The 24,768-nt window shown below is 39.1% G+C and overlaps 1 protein-coding gene across 1 annotated transcript; it reads right to left on the bottom strand.

The window, feature by feature from the left end:
- Positions 1 to 9,336: 9,336 nt before the first annotated feature.
- LOC306916178 (ladderlectin-like) lies at positions 9,337 to 14,565 on the bottom strand. The gene is made up of 7 exons (XM_079493980.1): positions 14,450 to 14,565; positions 14,210 to 14,275; positions 13,629 to 13,649; positions 12,984 to 13,072; positions 11,764 to 11,880; positions 11,521 to 11,647; positions 9,337 to 10,457 (listed from the first exon to the last, which is right to left on the bottom strand). The coding sequence occupies exons 2-7, from the start codon at positions 14,259 to 14,261 to the stop codon at positions 10,390 to 10,392; spliced, it is 474 nt and encodes a 157-aa protein (XP_079350106.1). The 5' UTR covers positions 14,262 to 14,275; positions 14,450 to 14,565; the 3' UTR covers positions 9,337 to 10,389.
- Positions 14,566 to 24,768: the final 10,203 nt, after the last annotated feature.

The following is a 24,768-nucleotide window of genomic DNA, read 5'->3' as shown; positions in this document are numbered from 1 at the left end:
CGCTATTTGTTTAATGTGTTTAATTCGCAGTTTTTTAATAATTAAAAAGAAAGAGCGGATTTGTTGCGGACCTGGTGACGAGGCCGTCGCGTTATGATGACGAACACACATGTTAAAAATATGCATTGTGGCCCAGGCGGTGGCGTAACCGTCTGGGCACCCGACTGGTAATCCAGTCGCAGTGTGCCGCGGGTTCGACTCCCGAGCCCGACACGGCCTTTACTGCGTGTCTTCCCCCATCTCTCTCCCGTTTCCTGTCAGCCTACTGTCTGTCCCTTCAAAAACCAATAAAAGGCGTAAGACGCAAAAAAAATATCTTTAAAAAATAAAATATGCATTGCATCCGTCTGTGTCTCCATGCAGAGGTACTGTTTGATCCAAGGAGCCAACCTGGCCTCGGTCCACAGTGCTGAGGAATACAACTTCCTCCAGAGGACGTTGACCACAAGTTACACCTGGATAGGAGGCTATGACGCAATACAGGTGAACAAATATACAATGATCATTTTATGTAGGATTAAATCAACCACTACACGTGTAGTGTCATACTGTATGTATGTGTGTGTGTGTGTGTGTGTGTGCGTGCGTGCGTGCGTGCGTGTTTTAATAATTTCTCAGGAGGGTGTGTGGTTCTGGAGTGATGGGTCGAAGATGGATTATCGGAACTGGGCCCAAGGACAACCAGACAATGACCGTGGACAGCACTGTATGGCGATGAACTACGGAGGTAAGTGACAGCACACAATATCTTGCATGGTGCAGTGGTATTAGTTCCTGCCCACCACCACAGAGGTTGGTGCACCACCACCTGGTGGGCTTTGTCGGGCGTTTCAGAGTGAGTGTATAAGTGTCGCTACTCTCTCCTTATACACTCTGGGGCGTCTATGCGATCAGTTGGCCCGTGGTCGCGGGAGCAGGTCCAGATTTACCGTTGGGCTAGGGTGGGCTGCAGCCCAGGGGCCCCTGACTTTTTTTTATGCTGAAATTGCAAATTCAAGTGAGATTTGTGTTTAGTTATTGTATATTTAGTTGTATTAGGGTTAAGACATTGAGTGCTTCTGCTCTGCTGTCTACACTGCAGACAGTGCCTGCTGTCTTGTGGGGTAGATGTGGAAAGCCTGATCCGGTCTAAAGCCTGCCATGGACAGCGACTAGTATCTGTCTGTCTGTCTGTCTGTCCTGACATTTTGTCTAACCCAGGGCCCCCTACTATTGTGAATTCGGTACTGCACAGGAGGGAGGGTGATATTGGTCATTGCACGTAACAGCAGTGCCACACATAAATGTGTGTGGGGAGGAAAAAAAAAAAGGGGGTAAAAATGATTATGGCTAGTAAAAAAAAACAATATCTTGCATGAAACTTGTTGTATGTATGTGTGTGCATGCATGCATGTGTCATGGATAACATCCGCATCTGTCTCTGTGATCAACAGGGGGGTTGCGCTGGGACGATGGTTGGTGCAGCTCGCACCAGCGCTTTATCTGCGCCAAGATGATCTAATTCTGAGCCTGCTGTGTGACATCAGTTGATGGAACAACATTGCGTCATTTTGGCTATATTTGTATTACCCACGGTCAGAAGTTCGGACCCATCTTGGAACAATTGGATACTTATAAATTATTTTGTAATGTACTTTCCAAACACATTTCTCTGTAAAGTGATTACCTACTAAAATATTGTTATAATCTTAAACACTTCTCAGAAGTTTCTTGCGTCTGCGTATTCAAATTACTTTTTAAGGTCTTTCTTTTTGGGTTCAAATAAGGTTTGGGCACCTTATCTAAAAAGGTTTAATATTAGGCTAAACATTTTCATAACCAATATTCCTGTTAAAGCTAATTCCAAACTTAATAACTAAAAGGTTTTATAACCATTGTTTTATGAGACTGAGTACTTTTTGTACTTTCTGTTGGGTACTTACAAGTTGGGTCTTTTAGAGTATTTATCTTAGTTATCAGTCCATACCTAACATCAGTCACTGTGTCACAGCCTGGGACATAAAACCAATGACATCAGTGGTGATGATGTCGTTGCTTGCCGATTGTGAACCACAGATCAAAGATATTGAGATCATAATGAGACAGAATCGTTTTAGAACTCAACTTAGAGAACTTGTTTTAACCAAAAAAAGACTCCACTAAAATCCATTATTAACGACTTGATTGAATTTGATTGAATAGTTTATTGGACTAAAAGGGATAGCACTAAAAAGGTCCTTGCTGTCTTGTTTCCATTTAGGCCCTATGCAATCAATTCATAGACATGACATGAAGAATAATGACAAAATTCAATATCATCATGACTATTAATCCTGGGAATTTGATTTGAAACTAATCGATGAGTTGATTTAATAAAACAAAACTGTACAATTGTGTTTGTTACATGCCTGTACAATCATGCAGAGCAGCAGCCACAGGTTGGAGTCGGAGAGGCTTAGAAGTGAACACTGGATACGTGCTGGCTTATAGACTGCTAGAATCAATGGCTATTGGCTTATAGATTGCTAGAATCATTGGCCTATAGACTTGTAGAATCAAATCTAGAGTTACAAGAAAGACATGTTTATTCATTCAGCTATAACGAACAAAATTAATTAATACAATATTAATCAACTTAACAACTCGACAAAAAACAACTGTGATGTGACACATCAGTCTGAAACAATAGCCTGCATGTTTTTGAACCAACCGGAAGGTCCAATGCCTTTGAGTATCTCCATAAAGCTTGTCAACATACTGAAGCACAAAGTACTCTAGAACCTCCTGATAGATGGCTGTGTTAAAAGCAGCATGTTTTCACTGTCAGTGGACCAACACCATGCACATAACATGGCCTAAATCATCACTGTGTTTTATCAAGTCCAGAGTCTCAACACAACTGTCTATTATGATATGTTATGTGTGCTTCCGTATGTTGACAAGCTTAATGTTGATGCTGATCTTCCTTTTCCAGCAGGACTTGGCACCTTCCCACGGAGCCAAAACTACTAGTAACTGGTGTACTACTACTGACCATGGTATTAAAGCAACACCCTCGATTGTAATATTGCAATTATACAACAGTTACCCCTAAAACTAAGATATTTGCTAAAAATCTACATTTTTTTAATTGACAGATGTAGCCACTACGACCACAAAGGTCCCAAGAAACTCGCTAGCCTAGCAATCAAGTCTGCTGTGCTAAGAGAGCAGCTGATTTCTTCTTCTTTCTGATTGATTAGGTGTTCCATATGCTCGTTTGAAGCCTCTGTTTCAACCAATGAGATTGCTTCCTCAAAACCACCTGTTGTATAATAATGTATAACATTCCTTTCAATGTTATGTAAATTGCCTGTCACTGTGTATTGATGGAAATAAGAGAGTTCAAAATAAATTTAAATGCACGATTGCACGTGCCAGTATAATGTGTATATTGCTCCCAGCATGTTCACCATGAAAAGCAAGCAGGTTGCATGACATGACTTTAATTTGAAGCTCACAGATTAATGTTACAGACAATATTGTCTTGTATTATGAATGATTCTGAATGACAATGATACTGGATGGATGGGAGGCCGATCCTCCCAGTGTCTTTGTCAAGGAGCTGTATAGAAGAAACACATGAACACATTCATACACAACACACTCACCCACTTCATGTCGATGATTCAACAGTTGATATAAAGCATAGTGTATATAGTGACTCTATTGGAATATGTTTTGCCATTGCTCATGTGATCAGAAATGGTTTATCGTTTCCATTATGTTTAGTTTCTAAGGTTTCAAAGATCTCTCTATGCTGGACTGTCTAAATAAAGCATCAAAAGCTTTAGAAATTTAATAGAAAATGTGATCAAATATTGTGTAAAGTAAATGTTCACTTACCACTAGCCAGTTCCCTCGACAGTTACATTTCCCTAAAATGTAACACATACTATATACAGTAATTAAGCACTTTTGTCTAAAATGATCAAAAGCCTTTAAAGAGAGTGAACTATAGCATATCTACAAAATCACATTGCATTATGTGGCATTATGCAGCATGTTGTGACCTTATATAGATCGCCTATTTGTGCTACTGTTTTTCAGCTTGTAAAATATTTTCCTAAATCCCATACAATAGGCCTAAACGATATTAGAATTATTACAAAATGATATATATACAAAAACTAAAAGTAGCACTAAATCTAATACAACCAACATAAAACATCTAAACTAAAACTCCTTTTCACAAAATCTAGCATTTTGAAAACAAATCAAAACAAATCTAGCATTTTGAAAACAAATTGAAAACAAATAATGATGAATTCAAAGCCATAACATTCTCTCTCTCTCTCTCTCTCTCTCTCTCTCTCTCTCTCTCTCTCTCATGGGAACACACAGCTGAATGATGTGTGAGTGGGTGTATGACTTGCACGTACCAGGACCTGTGATGGAATTTCCGTTTCCTAAACACACATCTGTACTGGACCTTAAGGCATCTACGTGAAGAAACACAACTGCCGTAATGTTTCATATGTCGCGCATTGAGCACACAGTTACGTTTCCCGGCACACCTGAGAGGAGGTAGAAGAGAAGCGTCTGATTTATACATAGGTGTACACTGAAAATAGCTGTTCTTCTCACGACACGTGTGTGTGTGTGTGTGTGTGTGTGTGTGTGTGTGTGTGTGTGTGTGTGTGTGTGTGTGTGTGTGTGTGTGTTCTTACTTGTTTGCAGAATCATATGCAAGTGTTGCAAACTGGGTTTCAGCCACTTAAAAAACCAGGACCTCTTTGCGTATGTAACCCGTGGTCCGTACTCGATGTGACGTCCAAATCCTAATATTACATTAAATATCACATTAAATATGCTTTATAGTAACTTATTTTACTCCATCAAACATCTTACAGTAGAGTAAATGATAGTAAATTGCCATAGACAATAAAGAGAAATGTAATGTTTGTTTTGAGGACTAAAACAAACTTTAGCACCCGTTGCTTAAACAAACATGTTGTAATTGATGTTGTAAGATGATAAGAGCGCCCCTCACTTCACACGGGTGTGATTTTTTTTAATGTCATGTGGACAGAATTACTATGAAACCTTGCGTTTTTTGTCACTCAAAATCCCCATACATGGGGAAAGCCCCAATATATTGTGCCCAGGTCTCGTGATATCATTATGACATATATACTGTAGGTCTCGTGACATCACTATGACATCATCAGGGATGATAGTAAATCAGGGATCACTTGCTGTCGCAATTAAGCTCATGGAGTATGGAGATCCCTGATGTCATCAATATTAGTATATGGATATGTCAGAACCTGTTCTGACATTCCATATTATGTTGATCCTTCCTCTTCGATGTCTCCCTTTTGACGGATACCTGTCCATTTAAACTCTAGACGGGCCTGCCCCAAAGTTATTTGTGCAGCCACGCTCGGCAGCCGACGAAAACTTGAGTTCTCAACAGACCCGAAAATTAAGGCCCGGCCCTACCTGGGCCCTCATCAAACCCTGTACACTCAAGACACTGTCACCGCTGCCACCCTTAGATCTCCATTTATGGAGCTGACCTGTTCTGACCATAATTCCATAATTGATCTTCAAACCATCAGTCAAAAGGAAGACATCGAAGAGGAAGAGGCCATATATGGTGGTGTGACGTGTCACAAGGCGTGATGTCATGAGGCGTGATGTCACAAGGCACATACGGTTGCAATTATTATTTGTATGATTTAAAATAAAAAAATATATCTATGTTCGTAAAATATCTGTTATCTGAAAAATAGAAAAAACTAATATCTTACCACAATGGAGCTGTAACTTGAATTTACCACACCCCATAACAGCTGGCAAATCCAAGTTTACCAACGCACACGCACGCACGCACTAACGCACGCCCGCCCGCACGCACGCACGCACGCACGCACGCACGCACGCACGCACGCACGCACGCACGCACGCACGCACGCACGCACGCACGCACGCACACACACACACGTTAATCTGAATTCCTAATTATAATACACACACGTTAATCTGAAATCCTAATTATAATGCATGTCTTCCTTTACTTGATGGAACATTTCCTAAATCCTATATTCTAATTATTTAATATTGTATGTAGTAACTACAACACAATAACACATCATTAAGGTTGACAGTACTTACTCGATTTCCCCCAAAATGAGCAGTTAGCCTCCCAGAAAACAGCAGCCAACACTGAAACATACACAACGAACACAGTGATGTGTCAAATATTAACATTCTATGATCCAAATAAATACAAATAGGTCACAAACCCTTAGTTTTAGGTCAATCTTCAATCGATTACAAGATTAAATTGCATGGTGACATTTTGAACAGAATTTGTTTTTCACATCACTGAGTGAATACGGATCAAACATGGTCCCGTCATAATATCATTGTAAATAAGTTATAAATTAAGAATGAGTTACCCATAATGTTAACAGAGCAGAGGGGAGATAGTTAGGATCTTGGCCTATTGGTATGCCAACCATGACCATGATAGTCAAGTGGGGCAATAGTGACTCAGGCCCATTTGGGGTCACCAATGGGGTCAGACAGGGAGGAATTTTGTCGCCTATTCTTTTTAATCTATATATGGATGATCTGTCGAAACAATTGAATGCTTGTAACACTGGTTGTATGCTAGGTAATGATCTTGTCAATCATTTGAGGTATGCAGATGATTTAGTCATACTGAGCCCAAGTAGCGCTGGACTACAGCAGCTGCTCGACATATGTATATGGCATTGAGAATGATATCAAGTATAATGCCAGTAAGAGTGTTGTTCTTATTTGTAGAACAAAAGGGGACAAAAGTCAAACATTTCCTGATTTTAAACTTTTAAAAACACTCTCGTGTCTGTAGTAACAGTTGATGATGATATTCACGGACAGTGCCGTAGGATGTATGCACAGGAGAATACCCTCGCACGCAAGTTCAGTATGTGTTCAGAAGTAGTTAAGATGACTCTATTTAGAGCTTACTGTACACCACTCTACACTGCCCACTTGTGGTCAAGCTACAAAAAAGCAAGTATTCAGAAACTTCAAGTAGCTTATAATGATGCCATGAGGATTTTACTCAAAAAGCCTAGATGGTGCAGTGCAAGTGAAATGTTTGTGGCTGCAAGAGTCAATACTTTTCAAGCTGTTCTTCGGAACTTAATGCATAGATTCATGTGTCGCTTGGATGAGTGTGAATAGCATCATCGTCAGTATAAATAACCCTGTCAAAAGCTGCACTAGATACTACTCTAGCCTTAGAGGACGTTGGCTTAAAAGCCTTTATTTATAACTGTCACAAATGCCTGTCTAACATGTACATTTGGACTGTTTTTTATTGGATGTATATTGTATTTTGTGTTTTGTATGTTTTTCTATGGACCCTGAGTCTGCAATAAAGGCATTCATTAATTCATTAATTCAAGGTGACCACACCACGATCACCATACATGGCCACGACATGTCACCTCCTATAAATATCTAGGAGTGCACATGGATTGTGATATAAACTGGCACTCCCATGTGACAAGTAGCCTATGTGTGCAAAAATACACCAGCTCCTTCATTTTCTCCAGAGGCTAAGACTTTTTGGTGTAAGTAGAAACATAATGCTGATCTTCTATAGAGCTAGTATAGTCAATTCTAAGGTATGGTATCACCAGTTGGTTTGGAAACCTTCCCTGCCAAAATGGCAGGGAAGATCATGGGTATGTCTACACCTCCGATCACCCCCCTGGTCATCTTTGAGCAGGCCACCATTGGACAGGTTAAGAAAATTGTGTCTGACCCCTCCCATTTACTATACCCTGAGTATCGGCTAATGCCATCAGGTAGGAGGTACGAGGTCCATGCGTGCAAATATAATAGGTACAAGCATTCCTTTGTCCCTCTGTCAATCACACTCCTTAACAGAGCCCTTGCAGAGGGCAGACAGGGTAGGGGTCGAAGGTTTTGAGGTGATGTTCTTCCCCTCTTTTGCACTAGATATGTTGGTGTGTGGTATTTAAATGTTGTACAGGTCACTGTGTGCCTTTGTTGTCTTGTATTGTGTATTGTATTGTATTGTATTGTATCTGTATGCTGCAGGGCGGGTCCTTGGGGTCCAAGACAAATTTCTCCTTTTGGAGACAAAATAAAGAAACCTTGAACCTTGAACCTTTAGCATCTGTACGCTATACGTAGATCATACTAATTGACTTGAATCTAACTATATCAATAGAATTCTGCTCAGCCTCAGTTTTTTTGTGTCATTTGTATTCAAATCATGTTGCATCAACACAAAATAAGAATAAAAATCCTTACATATACCCAAGCCCCCAGAGCAGCTGTGAATTGTTGAAGCTGCAGGGGGCGGTTTTGCTCGTGCATGCATCATCAGCAAAAGAACGTGCAGCTGGGGTTTAACACAGAGCACTCGTTCATGAATCGATTCAGACGCATTCAGGAGACACCAAATTGTGGTGTCGCCTGAATGCTGGATGAATAACAAATTAACATGAATGAACCATGAACTGTAGAAACAACAACAACAACCTGCAAGACACTTGTTGAACTTGGGGTTGCTCTCATTAACATACAATTCACAATTGTGCAGAAAAGGAAAAACTAGTTAACTACTTATAGTTCATCCACTTGTGTCCCCAAACAAGTAGCATTTTCAGACCACTTAAAAATTGTTTTGCCTAAACCTGCTAGCAGTATTATGTCTTTATTTAAAGCCACTCTGTTTGCTTTGTTTTAATGTTCTGTACTGATAAGATTATGCCTTGTATCTGGTTCAGAATTTCATGTACAGTTTGGGTTTAGTAGCTGAAACTGTTTTCTTAACTGAAGTATTTGGCAGGTTGTCAGTTGAATGGATGCAGTAGTAGTGGTTACTTAATTTATCTATGCATTGTGATGTGAATACATAGTGTAACTACCCATAACAATGATATCACTCTGAATTTCACAGGAAGGAATTGTATTGGACCACAAATGAAAACAAGGACAGACCATTTATGTAATCATCTAATTGTCTTTTTATTTATATCTGATGATTAATCAGAATTAAACTACAAACACCTTCTGATTTGTTCAGAAACATGCAGACTATCATTTCAGGCTGATATTTGTCACATCACAGTTGTTGTTTTGTCAAATTGTTAAGTTGATTAATGTACGGATATAACTAAACTTTGCTGTTTCATAGCTTTGCTTAATTACTGACTCAACCCTCCGCAAGGGAGTTATAACAAACAGGTCTGGTAATTGTGATTTAACACACACCAATTGTAACATTTATATTACTCAAACATACATAGCCTCGACGTTGCAATAATGCCCGCAAACAATCACTTGATTTTGGCCATTTTATTACTATTATCTCATAACACACGTACAAACATACTTCTACTAAACTTGTGTACAGTATAACGCCTTATTTGCCTTGTCTGGCCCGTGTTTAGATCTAGTTCAATAGCATTGATTGTCCTTAAATCTGATCATTACAAGGTTATCAGAGACTGTGGCGCTTAGTGGCGTTTAGGTACTAGGTACTGAACACAAAAGAAACACAAAATACATACTATTAATTCACAGATATAGCGACTGCATAAACGCATCATTATGACTGAATTTAGAGCATTTAACGACCATATAACACATTACAAGGACTTACTTAAACGCGTCATCCCGCCTGTTACATTTTCTACTGAATGAAATAGGGAACAACACATTAGTTCTTCAAGCTCTGTGCTACACCCGCCTTTTCCTCTTTCTCTGTCATCTGACACTTCCTGCCCCTCTGTCCCATGTGTCCTAGTACGACCTTGCATTCCTCATATAGTATATAGTATAACACATTTTACCCCCCAATTAACTGTATTAATATCTACATCCCTGAGACATACTGTAATTGGTTGATAAGAGGATCTCTGTTCTTATATAACACAGAGTATTTACTGTATAGGCAGTGAACTTCTTAATAGCACCAACATCTATACATAAATGACACAAACATGAAGTTACAAATATAAGCTGGGTCGGCACTTAATATTATAATGAGCCCACTCACGGAATAAACTCGACAATTAATCTTTGATCTGTGGTTCACAATCGGAAAGCAACCACATCATCACTACGGCCATTTTTGAAACTAGCTCCTCACCACTCGCCCTACACACTTCCACTCGGTTTGAGCATAGATATATAAATAATAGAGACACAATGCAATGCAAGTGGATGGGAGGGGAATTCCGGTGCCGTCTCTATTATTTATATATCTATGCTCAAACCAAGTGGAAGTGTGTAGGACGAGTGGCGAGGAGCTAGTTTCAAAAAGGGGGTACTGATGTCATTGGTTTGATGTCCCGGGCTGTGACACAGTGACTGTGATGTCACACAGCAGGCTCAGATCTTCCCGCGGCAGATAGAGGGAAGACGGTCACTGCACGCCCTATCGTCCCACATCAACCTCCCTGTTGAGCACAGGGACAGATGTGGATGGTGGACAAGTTATCCATGACACGCACACACGCATACACACACACATACATACATAGAACAAGTTTCATGCAAGATATATTTTTTGTAGACATAATTATTTTTACCCCCTTTTTCTTCCCAAATTCCAAATTAGTCTGCCAAATTCCTCCCCACACATTTCTGTGTGGTCACTGTTACATGCAATGATAAAGCAATATGCCACAAGGTCTCATACCATGTATTTTATAACGGCTGAGAGGCGTGGTGAGACACGACATGCAGCGGAGTGTCTCCAACCCTCTCAGACATTATAAAAATACAGGTAGCCTGGGACCTCGTGTGGCTTATTGCTTTTCTAAAACGGTTACAAATATAGCAATATTAACATCATAAAACTGCGTAATTCACAAAAGTAGTTACACTTTCTGCCAGGCTGTGTGCTTGACAAACATTGCCAAACAAACACATAGAGGAAACACAACTTATGAGTTAGGTCAGTCACATGGTACCTAACTTATTCGATAGAAATTCATATTTTTTTAAATCCAGATTCAGCTGATATGTCTGTGAACATCATAGCATAGCGATTTAGCGAACAGCTGTTCTCAGTGACAGGAAATAGGATGCGCTTGCTGTATTACAAGGTCGCCTGGAGCCAGGGTGGTGCTTAGACGCCCACACAGCCAGGGTTTGTAAAGAAATCAAGCACTCCCCTTCCCTAGTTCAGCTACAGAGATGTGGGATCACTGTAACGCACCCTGGGATTGATATAAACTGATTTAAGGTGTAGATTATCGTGACATTTACTATACGTGGTCTAATCAGAAACCAGCCAATCAGAATCAAGTATTGTGAATAACCGTTTTAGAATGACCAATATCACCCTCCGTCCCTCCCTCCCGCGGCGAGCGAGCACGGGCCAACTCAGTGATCGCATAGACGCCCGACAACTTTCGACAAAGCCGTTTGCACCACGTGGTGGTGCACCAACCTCCGTGGTGGTGGACAGGAACTAATACCACTGCGCCATGCAATATATTGTGTGCTGTCACTTACCTCCGTGGCCACGGTGGTTCATCGCCAAACAATGCTGTATATGTTTGGCGTAGCCATTGTTTGGTTCTCCTCGGCCCCAGTTCCGATAACCCATTCTCGACCCATCACTCCAGAACCACACACCCTCCTGAGAAATTATATAAAAGCATGCGCGAGCACGCACACACACAGAGTATCAGTTAAATTCTGACACATGTATTGTAGATTTTAATCCTACATAAAATGGTCATTGCATTTGTTCACCTGTATTGCGTCAGAGCCTCCCAACCAGGCGGCATGGGTGGTCAGCCTCTGGAGGAAGCGGTGTTCCCAAGAGCTGTGGACCGAGGCCAGGTTGGCTCCGTACGCCAAACAGTACCTCTGCATGGAGACACAGACAGATGCAATGCACATTTTTTACGTTGATTTATTTTCAAAGCTACATCACAGAGTGTTATTGTACCTTATGTTAAGCCCTATGTGTTTCCTCAAAACTAACACTAGTCTCAACTCAACCCTAACCCCATGACCCATAAACCAGCCAGCATTCCATTTCGTGTTTTTCATCCGGTCGGGAGCGGATGCTTCCGTCGTTGTAAATGATTTGTAGTCACCTGGCAGGAAACCACAAGGCGGAATCAGTATTATGATGGGTACTTTCTTATTCCGTCTTGTGGTTTCCTGCCTGATGACTACAACATGACATATTTTACCATCCGCTCCAGACCGGTTCACATGGTGATTTTGTAACACAGACCAGGCTTTCCTCCGAGATGGAAAGCCTGGTGAGGCGAGGTTAAATGAGCCTTAGTGACTAAGGGAACATATGGCATAGGCATGATGACCCCTTGCATATTCATATGACTGGTTCATTTCAGTAGCCTACAATTTATAATTACAATTTACAATTTAGGCATTTAGCAGACACTCTTAATCCAGAGCTACTTACATTAAGCAAGAACAAAAGCATGGCAATACATCATATACATGAAAAGTAGTTGAATCATACGTAAGCTAAGAACGTAACAGTGGAATATCTATATAATGAAACTATACTATATTGTGCTATGTCTACAAGAATGCTATAAGTCTACATAAAATGCTATCTAAGTCTACATAAAATGCTATTTTTTGCATACGCCTGTAAGGTCATCGGTGCTAGGGCAAGTGCTACGCGCAATGCCTACTTCTACAGTGAAACAGCAAAACATCTGTGAAATTGGTGAGCTGATGTAGTTAGCCTTGAAAAAGAGTGATTGGTTGATTTATTGAATACTTTATTAACGGTTTGCAGAAATTAAAAAAAAAGCCCCGTAAAATACAGGTATATTGCAAAACCAGGACAGTGCATGGCATCGTTTTCTTATGTAAAGTATTGTGTGCTTTATTTAATGGATGTGATGCTGACGTTCTCCCTGCACTGCACTATACAGGATGTAAACCCGCACTGCAAATGTTCCTCACAGACTCCAGTTCAGACTCACCTCAGCCTGGGCCCAGGTCCTTGATGTCCACTCAACTCTAAAGCAACTTCGTCCGTACTGAACCCATCCACCCGGACATCTACTTTTTCCTAGGGGTGCACAATTCTGAAATTATGACTGATATCCGATCTCCGATTTTTTGCAGGGTCAAAAACATTTATACTATACAATGTCTACTTCAACTGACTATAGTCTGAGGCTTGTCTGTAAGAGAGGCTTTAAGGCGGGAACCCCTTTTGGTGTTTTAAACATTATGTTATAATTTAGCTATTGAAAAATAGCAGATCTACAAGCTCATAGCGCGCCACCGAGTGGCGCGCTACGAGCTTGTAGGTCTGCTATTTTTGAAAAATCGTGAAAATATTTATTTCAGAAAACTGAAGGATTTAGAAGATTTTTTTTTAAATGTTGAGGTCAGGCCTAAATGGGTTTAACACCTCAGAGGTTCCCATGCAGGGAGTAACTCATTTACATTCTACAGCCTATCCTCACCGCAAGCTTCAAAACCTTTGAAGCTCGGTGCCATTCCACAAGCTCACTACATGTCTAAGTGAAGCTCGGTGCCATTCCGCAAACTCACAACATGTCTAAGACGTGCGTAATACAAATACAATACATGTAAAACAATATTTTGTGTACACTCACCATGAAAGGCTGACTTACAATCTGAAAGGTGCACACGCACGCACGCACACACACACACACACACACACACACACACACACACACACACACACACACACACACACACACACATACACACATTTAATTTTATTTTCTTCTGCAAAGCACATTCCTCCATTAAATTGCACTTATGTGCTTCAATGTGCTTATGTGCTATATAAAGGTTGATTGATTGATTGATTGATTTTGATTGATTGATTTGGTCTCCCTGAATTTAGATACTGTGGTAGGGTAGGCCACTACTGGTTGACAAGTACTACCTGAAGGTTATAAATTGTGTTTTAGCTCAATGGTAAAAATGTACCGCCACATATGTGCTCTATATTTGGGCAGACATTGGGCCATCACAAGTATATAGTATACTAGTAGGCACTGCGCTGTCTGTATGCATTTGATACCTTGTGTGTTAGCTTACCTACTATAAATCTCTCTTGATTAAGAGCTTCTGCTAAATGGCTAATTTGAAAATAAAAAGTACAGGTACAGTGCTGTATATACGCATGCATGCTTTGACAAGAACACACACTCCCTCATGCACTTACCTGCAGCTCCCAGCAGAGCCACCACAGCAACACAGAGAGTCACAATCAGCATGATGACAAGAATGTCTGCAACAAACAAAAATAATGCTCGTACAGGTCTAGTACAAAATAAATTCAATTACAAAATAGAAATAAGGTCAACTATGTATGCAGGATTTTAAAGTGGTTAAAGTTGTAGTTTTTAAAGCAGGTTAGCTATATAAACCCCCAACAAGATAAAAAAAAAGTTAAATGTCTCACCTTGTAGAGAGCTGAGCTGATTCTGTGCAGTGACAAAGTGCCAGATGTGTCCTGATGTGTACAGTCCACAGTATCTGGTCTCTGCTTATAAACCTTCAGTATGAGGAAACAAAAATAAATGTCATGTGTGTGTGCAAAGACAAAAAAGAGAGAAGTATGACTGTTACAGAAGCGGTCACTTTTGTCAGTTTTTGTCAGTTCATGTTGATCTGTTCTGTAGATCGTATCACATGGACAGAAACGCGCCAAAATACATATGCTCGTCGCTAGTGGAACAAGCAGCTGTGTCCACCATGTGCTCCCATCAACTGCAGTACACCTCTGCTCTCAGCCCATTCATTCAGCACATTGCCCAAAATATTTATATTAAAAAAGGCAAAGTTACAAGTAGTATCTGATCAATTTCGTGCAGTTGTGCAGTGTGCAGATGGTATCAGCATCAATGTATTAATTGGACCAGAGTTTGGGGGAATATTATTATGGCATCCTGAAACCCAAATCATCATCAGATTCATTTTATTTAACCCCTCATATAGCTAGAATGAGACTTGCTATATATCACCAAACTACACTTTGTTCTTTACAGTTTTTCACAACCTAACGGCATTCACAAAACTGAAAACCTCACACACAAAATGCTAAACCCTGACTCTCCTTTTCCATGATGACTCTTTGCCATCAAATCTCTTAACTGTTCCCAAAATGGAACTCGTGTTTTCATTTGGTACACATGGCCATATTTGAAAATGACACACACATACTATTCATTGAGTACACACAACTAAGCATTGGCTACACTACCAAGCATTTACAGCACAATGAAGTGAAAAATTGAATACACAATCATAGAAATGCAACACACATGAATGACAATGACTCTGGAGAATGAGCCATTTTCCTTTTGTAAAATGACTCCGTGTTGGCCTACTTTTTCATAGTCAAACATAAAACAGCACACAAATATGCAGCCGAAAAAATGTTCTTTGTGTGCAGTGTTTGGACAGCAAGGTGTGTTGTAGGTTGATGCTTTGAGATTTTATGTGAGAAGTGTGTGCAACAACTGAACATTGTGTGTAGTGTTTGGACAACAAGGTAATGTGTAATTGACATCAGAGTGTAAAGAAGGAAAGTCAGAGTCTAATGCAGATAAGGGAGTGTGATGTAGTGCAAATTGTGTCGACTGATTAGGTACACGAAGTGAAGGTTGTGCAAATTGTGCCAAGTCGATTTTTGTGTTAACAATCGTGAAAAACTGTAAATACAACTGTGGGAATGTCCCACACCCACAGTCAAACGTTTCTGGGAACAGATTACTAATTATCTATCTAAAGTATTACAAAAATATATTCCCTGTTGTCCCAAATTATTGCTCCTTAATGATGATGATTCTTTAACTTTAGTACAGTTCAGAGGCGTTTCTGGCTGACAGGAAGTACAGCTGCAAAGAAAATGTTGGCAATATAGGATGGCAAGCTCCACATTTAAATGATGTTGTAACAATGGAGCTTTCTACAGCTAGATTAAATGGTGCTAACTATCAAACAATAGACAGCTGGAACTATATTCTTTATCAAGTTAGGACCTCTACTAATATAACTAGCATTACATCCTACAATAAATGTGCCACGTCTCTCTCTCTGTGTGTGTGTGTGTGTGTGTGTGTGTGTGTGTGTGTGTGTGTGTGTGTGTGTGTGTGTGTGTGTGTGTGTGTGTGTGTGTGTGTGTGTGTGTGTGCAGTGTGGCTCACTCAGTTATTGGCAAGATCCACGCAAGGACTAAAGTTCCTAGCTAGGATCGCCAAATTCCTAGACAGAACCACTATGAGGACACTGGCCTCAGCATTAGTCCAATGCCACTTTGATTACACCTGCCTAACCTGGTACAGCGGTATATCTAAAAATACCAAAGATAAACTACAGACATCACAAAATAAACTAATGCGGGTAGTTCTGTATCTCTCCCCAAGAACCCACATTGGTGCTAACCACTTTAGAGAATTAAATTGGCTTCCAGTCGAAGGCAGAATACAACAACTGAGACTCATTATGGTCTATAAAATCTTAAAGGAAAAATGCCCAACATATTTTAAAGGTTACTTCCCGTATGTCAACGAGTCCCATAGCTTGAATACAAGGGCGAGTGTAGCTGATCTTAAACTACCAAACCTAAAAAATAAGGTAGGCAGAAGCTCATTTAAATATACAGGGGTGGAGGACTGGAACAAAATCCCAAGGGAAATTAAATTTGTCCAGTCCTTGAACATTTTTAAAAATATGTTGAAAAACTGGCTGATGGGCAAGCTAGAATAGTGCTGTATTTATCTATTTATTATGTATTTATTGTTTTGTTTATGATGGTGTCGTTGTAATGTCCATTATTGTGATTTTAGTCAACGCATTTTCTTCCTATACCATATGCTGTATTTATTTATTTAGACCACAATGGAATTAAGTCTTTGACTTTTTGTGCAATTCTGACAATTCTGTACTGCTCTTTTTGAACTGTATCTTGAATATATCAAATAAATCAAATCAAATCAAATCAAATATTACGGAGTGCATGTTCAATCAATTATTCAATCAAATCAAACGGCATACACAATATTAGTTTGCCTCTTCTAAATGCAAATGCATACAGACAGCGTAGTGCCTACTAGTATAATACTATATACTTGTGATGGCCCAATGTCTGCCCAAGGCACTAAGAGAGAAGTACATGACTAGGTTACAGAATTGGTCACTTTTCTGAATGTCGTGATGAAATGTGTTGTCTAGTAGATATGGTGCTTCTGTTTTTGCTATGAAATGCTAATTATTTAGTTTTGCTGTCCTTTCGCGTTGCCCTAATATGTTTGAAGGAAATATGACCTAAGTGGAACAGTTTAAGCAAAGTTCAAAGACAATCATAAACAAAACAGCTATATATATATATATATATATATATATATATATATATATATATATATATTATATATATACAGCTATATCTGGTCCAATTTATTAATTGGACCAGAGTTTGGGGGAATATTATTATGGCATCCCGAAACCCAAATCATCATCAGGTTAATTTCAATTTTGTCCATAAAATATATTTAACCCCTCAGATAGCTAGAACGAGACTTGCTATATCACCAAACTACACTTTGTTCTTTACAGTTTTTCACAACCTAACGGCATTCTCAAAACTGCACACACAAAACTGAAAACCTCACACACAAAATGTTAAACCCTGACTCTCCTTTTCCATGATGACTCTTTGCCATCAAATCTCTTAACTGTTCCCAAAATGGAACTCGTGTTTTCATTTGGTACACATGGCCATATTTGAAAATGACACACATACCATTCATTGAGTACACACAACTAAGCATTGGCTACACTACCAAGCATTTACAGCACAATGAAGTGAAAAATTGAATACACAATCATAGAAATGCAACACACATGAATGACAATGACTCTGGAGAATGAGCCATTTTCCTTTTGTAAAATGACTCCGTGTTGGCCTACTTTTTCATAGTCAAACATAAAACAGCACACAAATATGCAGCCGAAAAAAATTTCTTTGTGTGCAGTGTTTGGACAGCAAGGTGTGTTGTAGGTTGATGCTTTGAGATTTTATGTGAGAAGTGTGTGCAACAACTGAACATTGTGTGTAGTGTTTGGACAACAAGGTAATGTGTAATTGACATCAGAGTGTAAAGAAGGAAAGTCAGAGTCTAATGCAGATAAGGGAGTGTGATGTAGTGCAAATTGTGTCGAGCGATTAGGTACACAAAGTGAAGGTTGTGCAAATTGTGCCAAGTCGATTTTTGTGTTAACAATCGTGAAAAACTGTAAATACAACTGTGGGAATGTCCCACACCCACAGTCAAACGTTTCTGGGAACAGATTACTAATTATCTATCTAAAGTATTACAAAAATATATTCCCTGTTGTCCCAAATTATTGCTCCTTAATGATGATGATTCTTTAACTTTAAGTACAGTTCAGAGGCGTTTCTGGCTGACAGGAAGTACAGCTGCAAAGAAAATGTTGGCAATATAGGATGGCAAGCTCCACATTTAAATGATGTTGTAACAATGGAGCTTTCTACAGCTAGATTAAATGGTGCTAACTATCAAACAATAGACAGCTGGAACTATATTCTTTATCAAGTTAGGACCTCTACTAATATAACTAGCATTACATCCTACAATAAATGTGCCACGTCTCTCTCTCTCTGTGTGTGTGTGTGTGTGTGTGTGTGTGTGTGTGTGTGTGTGTGTGTGTGTGTGTGTGTGTGTGTGTGTGTGTGTGTGTGTGTGTGTGTGTGTGTGTGTGTGTGTGTGTGTGTGTGTGTGTGTGTGCAGTGTGGCTCACTCAGTTATTGGCAAGATCCACGCAAGGACTAAAGTTCCTAGCTAGGATCGCCAAATTCCTAGACAGAACCACTATGAGGACACTGGCCTCAGCATTAGTCCAATGCCACTTTGATTACACCTGCCTAACCTGGTACAGCGGTATATCTAAAAATACCAAAGATAAACTACAGACATCACAAAATAAACTAATGCGGGTAGTTCTGTATCTCTCCCCAAGAACCCACATTGGTGCTATCCACTTTAGAGAATTAAATTGGCTTCCAGTCGAAGGCCGAATACAACAACTGAGACTCATTATGGTCAATAAAATCTTAAAGGAAAAATGCCCAACATATTTTAAAGGTTACTTCCCGTATGTCAACGAGTCCCATAGCTTGAATACAAGGGCGAGTGTAGCTGATCTTAAACTACCAAACCTAAAAAATAAGGTAGGCAGAAGCTCATTTAAATATACAGGGGTGGAGGACTGGAACAAAATCCCAAGGGAAATTAAATTTGTCCAGTCCTTGAACATTTTTAAAAAATATGTTGAAAAACTGGCTGATGGGCAAGCTAGATTGCTAGAATAGTGCTGTATTTATCTATTTATTATGTATTTATTGTTTTGTTTATGATGGTGTCGTTGTAATGTCCATTATTGTGATTTTAGTCAACGCATTTTCTTCCTATACCATATGCTGTATTTATTTATTTAGACCACAATGGAATTAAGTCTTTGACTTTTTGTGCAATTCTGACAATTCTGTACTGGTCTTTTTTAACTGTATCTTGAATATATCAAATAAATCAAATCAAATCAAATCAAATCAAATATTACGGAGTGCATGTTCAATCAATTATTCAATCAAATCAAACGGCATACACAATATTAGTTTGCCTCTTCTAAATGCAAATGCATACAGACAGCGTAGTGCCTACTAGTATAATACTATATACTTGTGATGGCCCAATGTCTGCCCAAGGCATTAAGAGAGAAGTATATGACTAGGTTACAGAATTGGTCACTTTTCGGAATGTCGTGATGAAATGTGTTGTCTAGTAGATATGGTGCTTCTGTTTTTGCTATGAAATGCTAATTATTTCGTTTTGCTGTCCTTTCGCGTTGCCCTAATATGTTTGGAGGAAATATGACCTAAGTGGAACAGTTTAAGCAAAGTTCAAAGACAATCATAAACAAAACAGCTATATATATATATAATATATATATTATATATATACAGCTATATAATGGCTATAAATGAGTTTGGGGGAATATTATTATGGCATCCCGAAACCCAAATCGTCATCAGATTAATTTCAATTTTGTCCATAAAATATATTTAACCCCTCAGATAGCTAGAATGAGACTATGAGCTATATCACCAAACTACACTTTGTTCTTTACAGTTTTTCACAACCTAACGGCATTCTCAAAACTGCACACACAAAACTGAAAACCTCACACACAAAATGCTAAACCCTGACTCTCCTTTTCCATGATGACTCTTTGCCATCAAATCTCTTAACTGTTCCCAAAATGGAACTCGTGTTTTCATTTGGTACACATGGCCATATTTGAAAATGACACACACATACCATTCATTGAGTACACACAACTAAGCATTGGCTACACTACCAAGCATTTACAGCACAATTAAGTGAAAAATTGAATACACAATCATAGAAATGCAACACACATGAATGACAATGAGCCATTTTCCTTTTGTAAATTGACTCCGTGTGTTGGCCTACTTTTTCATAGTCAAACATAAAACAGCACACAAATATGCAGCCGAATTTTTTTTCTTTGTGTGCAGTGTTTGGACAGCAAGGTGTGTTGTAGGTTGATGCTTTGAGATTTTATGTGAGAAGTGTGTGCAACAACTGAACATTGTGTGTAGTGTTTGGACAACAAGGTAATGTGTAATTTACATCAGAGTGTAAAGAAGGAAAGTCACAGTCTAATGCAGATAAGGGAGTGTGATGTAGTGCAAATTGTGTCGAGCGATTAGGTACACGAAGTGAAGGTTGTGCAAATTGTGTCGATTTTTGTGTTAACAATCGTGAAAAACTGTAAATACAACTGTGGGAATGTCCCACACCCACAGTCAAACATTTCTGGGAACAGATTACTAATTATCTATCTAAAGTATTACAAAAATATATTCCCTGTTGTCCCAAATTATTGCTCCTTAATGATGATGATTCTTTAACTTTAGTACAGTTCAGAGGCGTTTCTGGCTGACAGGAAGTACAGCTGCAAAGAATATAGGATGGCAAGCTCCACATTTAAATGATGTTGTAACAATGGAGCTTTCTACAGCTAGATTAAATGGTGCTAACTATCAAACAATAGACAGCTGGAACTATATTCTTTATCAAGTTAGGACCTCTACTAATATAACTAGCATTACATCCTACAATAAATGTGCCACGTCTCTCTCTCTGTGTGTGTGTGTGTGTGTGTGTGTGTGTGTGTGTGTGTGTGTGTGTGTGTGTGTGTGTGTGTGTGTGTGTGTGTGTGTGTGTGTGTGTGTGTGTGTGTGTGTGTGTGTGTGTGTGTGTGTGTGTGTGTGTGTGTGTGTGTGTGTGTGTGCAGTGTGGCTCACTCAGTTATTGGCAAGATCCACGCAAGGACTAAAGTTCCTAGCTAGGATCGTCAAATTCCTAGACAGAACCACTATGAGGACACTGGCCTCAGCATTAGTCCAATGCCACTTTGATTACACCTGCCTAACCTGGTACAGCGGTATATCTAAAAATACCAAAGATAAACTACAGACATCACAAAATAAACTAATGCAGGTAGTTCTGTATCTCTCCCCAACAACCCACATTGGTGCTAACCACTTTAGAGAATTAAATTGGCTTCCAGTCGAAAGCAGAATACAACAACTGAGACTCATTATGGTCTATAAAATCTTAAAGGAAAAATGCCCAACATATTTTAAAGGTTACTTCCCGTATGTCAACGAGTCCCATAGCTTGAATACAAGGGCGAGTGTAGCTGATCTTAAACTACCAAACCAAAAAAAAAAGGTAGGCAGAAGCTCATTTAAATATACAGGGGTGGAGGACTGGAACAAAATCCCAAGGGAAATTAAATTTGTCCAGTCCTTGAACATTTTTTAAAATATGTTGAAAAACTGGCTGATGGGCAAGCTAGAATAGTGCTGTATTTATCTATTTATTATGTATTTATTGTTTTGTTTATGATGGTGTCGTTGTAATGTCCATTATTGTGATTTTAGTCAACGCATTTTCTTCCTATACCATATGCTGTATTTATTTATTTAGACCACAATGGAATTAAGTCTTTGACTTTTTGTGCAATTCTGACAATTCTGTACTGCTCTTTTTGAACTGTATCTTGAATATATAATATATCAAATAAATCAAATCAAATCAAATCAAATATTACAGAGTGCATGTTCAATCAATTATTCAATCAAATCAAACGGCATACACAATATTAGTTTGCCTCTTCTAAATGCAAATGCATACAGACAGCGTAGTGCCTACTAGTATAATACTATATACTTGTGATGGCCCAATGTTTGCCCAAGGCACTAAGAGAGAAGTATATGACTATAGCTCACTTTTCTGAATGTCGTGATGAAATGTGTTGTCTAGTAGATATGGTGCTTCTGTTTTTGCTATGAAATGCTAATTATTTAGTTTTGCTGTCCTTTCGCGTTGCCCTAATATGTTTGAAGGAAATATGACCTAAGTGGAACAGTTTAAGCAAAGTTCAAAGACAATCATAAACAAAACAGCTATATATATATATATATTATATATATACAGCTATATCTGGTCCAATTTATTAATTGGACCAGAGTTTGGGGGAATATTATTATGGCATCCCGAATCCCAAATCATCATCAGATTCATTTCAATTTTGTCCATAAAATATATTTAACCCCTCAGATAGCTAGAATGAGACTTGCTATATCACCAAACTACACTTTGTTCTTTACAGTTTTTCACAACCTAACGGCATTCTCAAAACTGCACACACAAAACTGAAAACCTCACACACAAAATGTTAAACCCTGACTCTCCTTTTCCATGATGACTCTTTGCCATCAAATCTCTTAACTGTTCCCAAAATGGAACTCGTGTTTTCATTTGGTACACATGGCCATATTTGAAAATGACACACACATACCATTCATTGAGTACACACAACTAAGCATTGGCTACACTACCAAGCATTTACAGCACAATGAAGTGAAAAATTGAATACACAATCATAGAAATGCAACACACATGAATGACAATGACTCTGGAGAATGAGCCATTTTCCTTTTGTAAAATGACTCCGTGTGTTGGCCTACTTTTTCATAGTCAAACATAAAACAGCACACAAATATGCAGCCGAAAAAATGTTCTTTGTGTGCAGTGTTTGGACAGCAAGGTGTGTTGTAGGTTGATGCTTTGAGATTTTATGTGAGAAGTGTGTGCAACAACTGAACATTGTGTGTAGTGTTTGGACAACAAGGTAATGTGTAATTAAAGTGTAAAGAAGGAAAGTCACAGTCTAATGCAGATAAGGGAGTGTGATGTAGTGCAAATTGTGTCGAGCGATTAGGTACACGAAGTGAAGGTTGTGCAAATTGTGCCAAGTTTTCGATTTTTGTGTTAACAATCGTGAAAAACTGTAAATACAACTGTGGGAATGTCCCACACCCACAGTCAAACATTTCTGGGAACAGATTACTAATTATCTATCTAAAGTATTACAAAAATATATTCCCTGTTGTCCCAAATTATTGCTCCTTAATGATGATGATTCTTTAACTTTAGTACAGTTCAGAGGCGTTTCTGGCTGACAGGAAGTACAGCTGCAAAGAAAATGTTGGCAATATAGGATGGCAAGCTCCACATTTAAATTATGTTGTAACAATGGAGCTTTCTACAGCTAGATTAAATGGTGCTAACTATCAAACAATAGACAGCTGGAACTATATTCTTTATCAAGTTAGGACCTCTACTAATATAACTAGCATTACATCCTACAATAAATGTGCCACGTCTCTCTCTCTGTGTGTGTGTGTGTGTGTGTGTGTGTGTGTGTGTGTGTGTGTGTGTGTGTGTGTGTGTGTGTGTGTGTGTGTGTGTGTGTGTGTGTGTGTGTGTGTGCGTGCGCGTGTGCGTGTGTGTGTGTGTGTGTCTGTGTGTCTGTGTGTCTGCGTCTGTGTACGCCACGGTTGTAATGCACGTAACTCGAGAACCGTTTGCCCCACCGACTTCAAAATCGACACACGCGTTCCACACCCCAGCTGCGGGGGTGTGGAACGCGTGTGTTGAATATGAAGTCGTACTTACAATTTAATATTACAATTTAGTCATTTAGCAGAGTGATTTATAGTAGGTAAGGTAACACACAAGGTATCAAATGCATACAGACAGCGTAGTGCCTACTAGTATAATACTATATACTTGTGATGGCCCAATGTCTGCCCAAGGCACTAAGAGAGAAGTATATGACTAGGTCACTTTTCTGAATGTCATGATGAAATGTGTTGTCTAGTAGATATGGTGCTTCTGTTTTTGCTATGAAATGCTAATTATTTAGTTTTGCTGTCCTTCAGTGGAACAGTTTAAGCAAAGTTCAAAGACGATCATAAACAAAACAGCTATATTTTTAAGTAGACCTATGTCAAGCTCCAGCAAACTAGAATATTAGATCCATATTTATTAAAAAACATAATTATGCTTGCAGACCGTTTTCGGTGATGCGATATATGACTTTATGTTTGGCTGTGTGCAACACAGTATGGCTATGCTGACATCCTCCAATAGATGACAGTATAGGCTAGGCTTGTAGGCCCAAACCTTATTAAGTTTCCATGCCAGAATTTTGCACCAGTAATGCTGCAGGCCTATTATTCAAGTTGTCCCTGCTAATGATTGATTAACTTTAATCAACCATCAGCAGATTGATTATGTGAGGAAGAAGTTGTGACGGTCT

This window comes from Electrona antarctica (genome assembly GCF_951216825.1).
Source record: "Electrona antarctica genome assembly, chromosome: 23".
Classification (NCBI taxonomy): Eukaryota; Metazoa; Chordata; class Actinopteri; order Myctophiformes; family Myctophidae; genus Electrona; species Electrona antarctica.
Note: the sequence above shows the minus strand (reverse complement) of the source record. Positions and strands in the feature narration are given on the sequence as shown.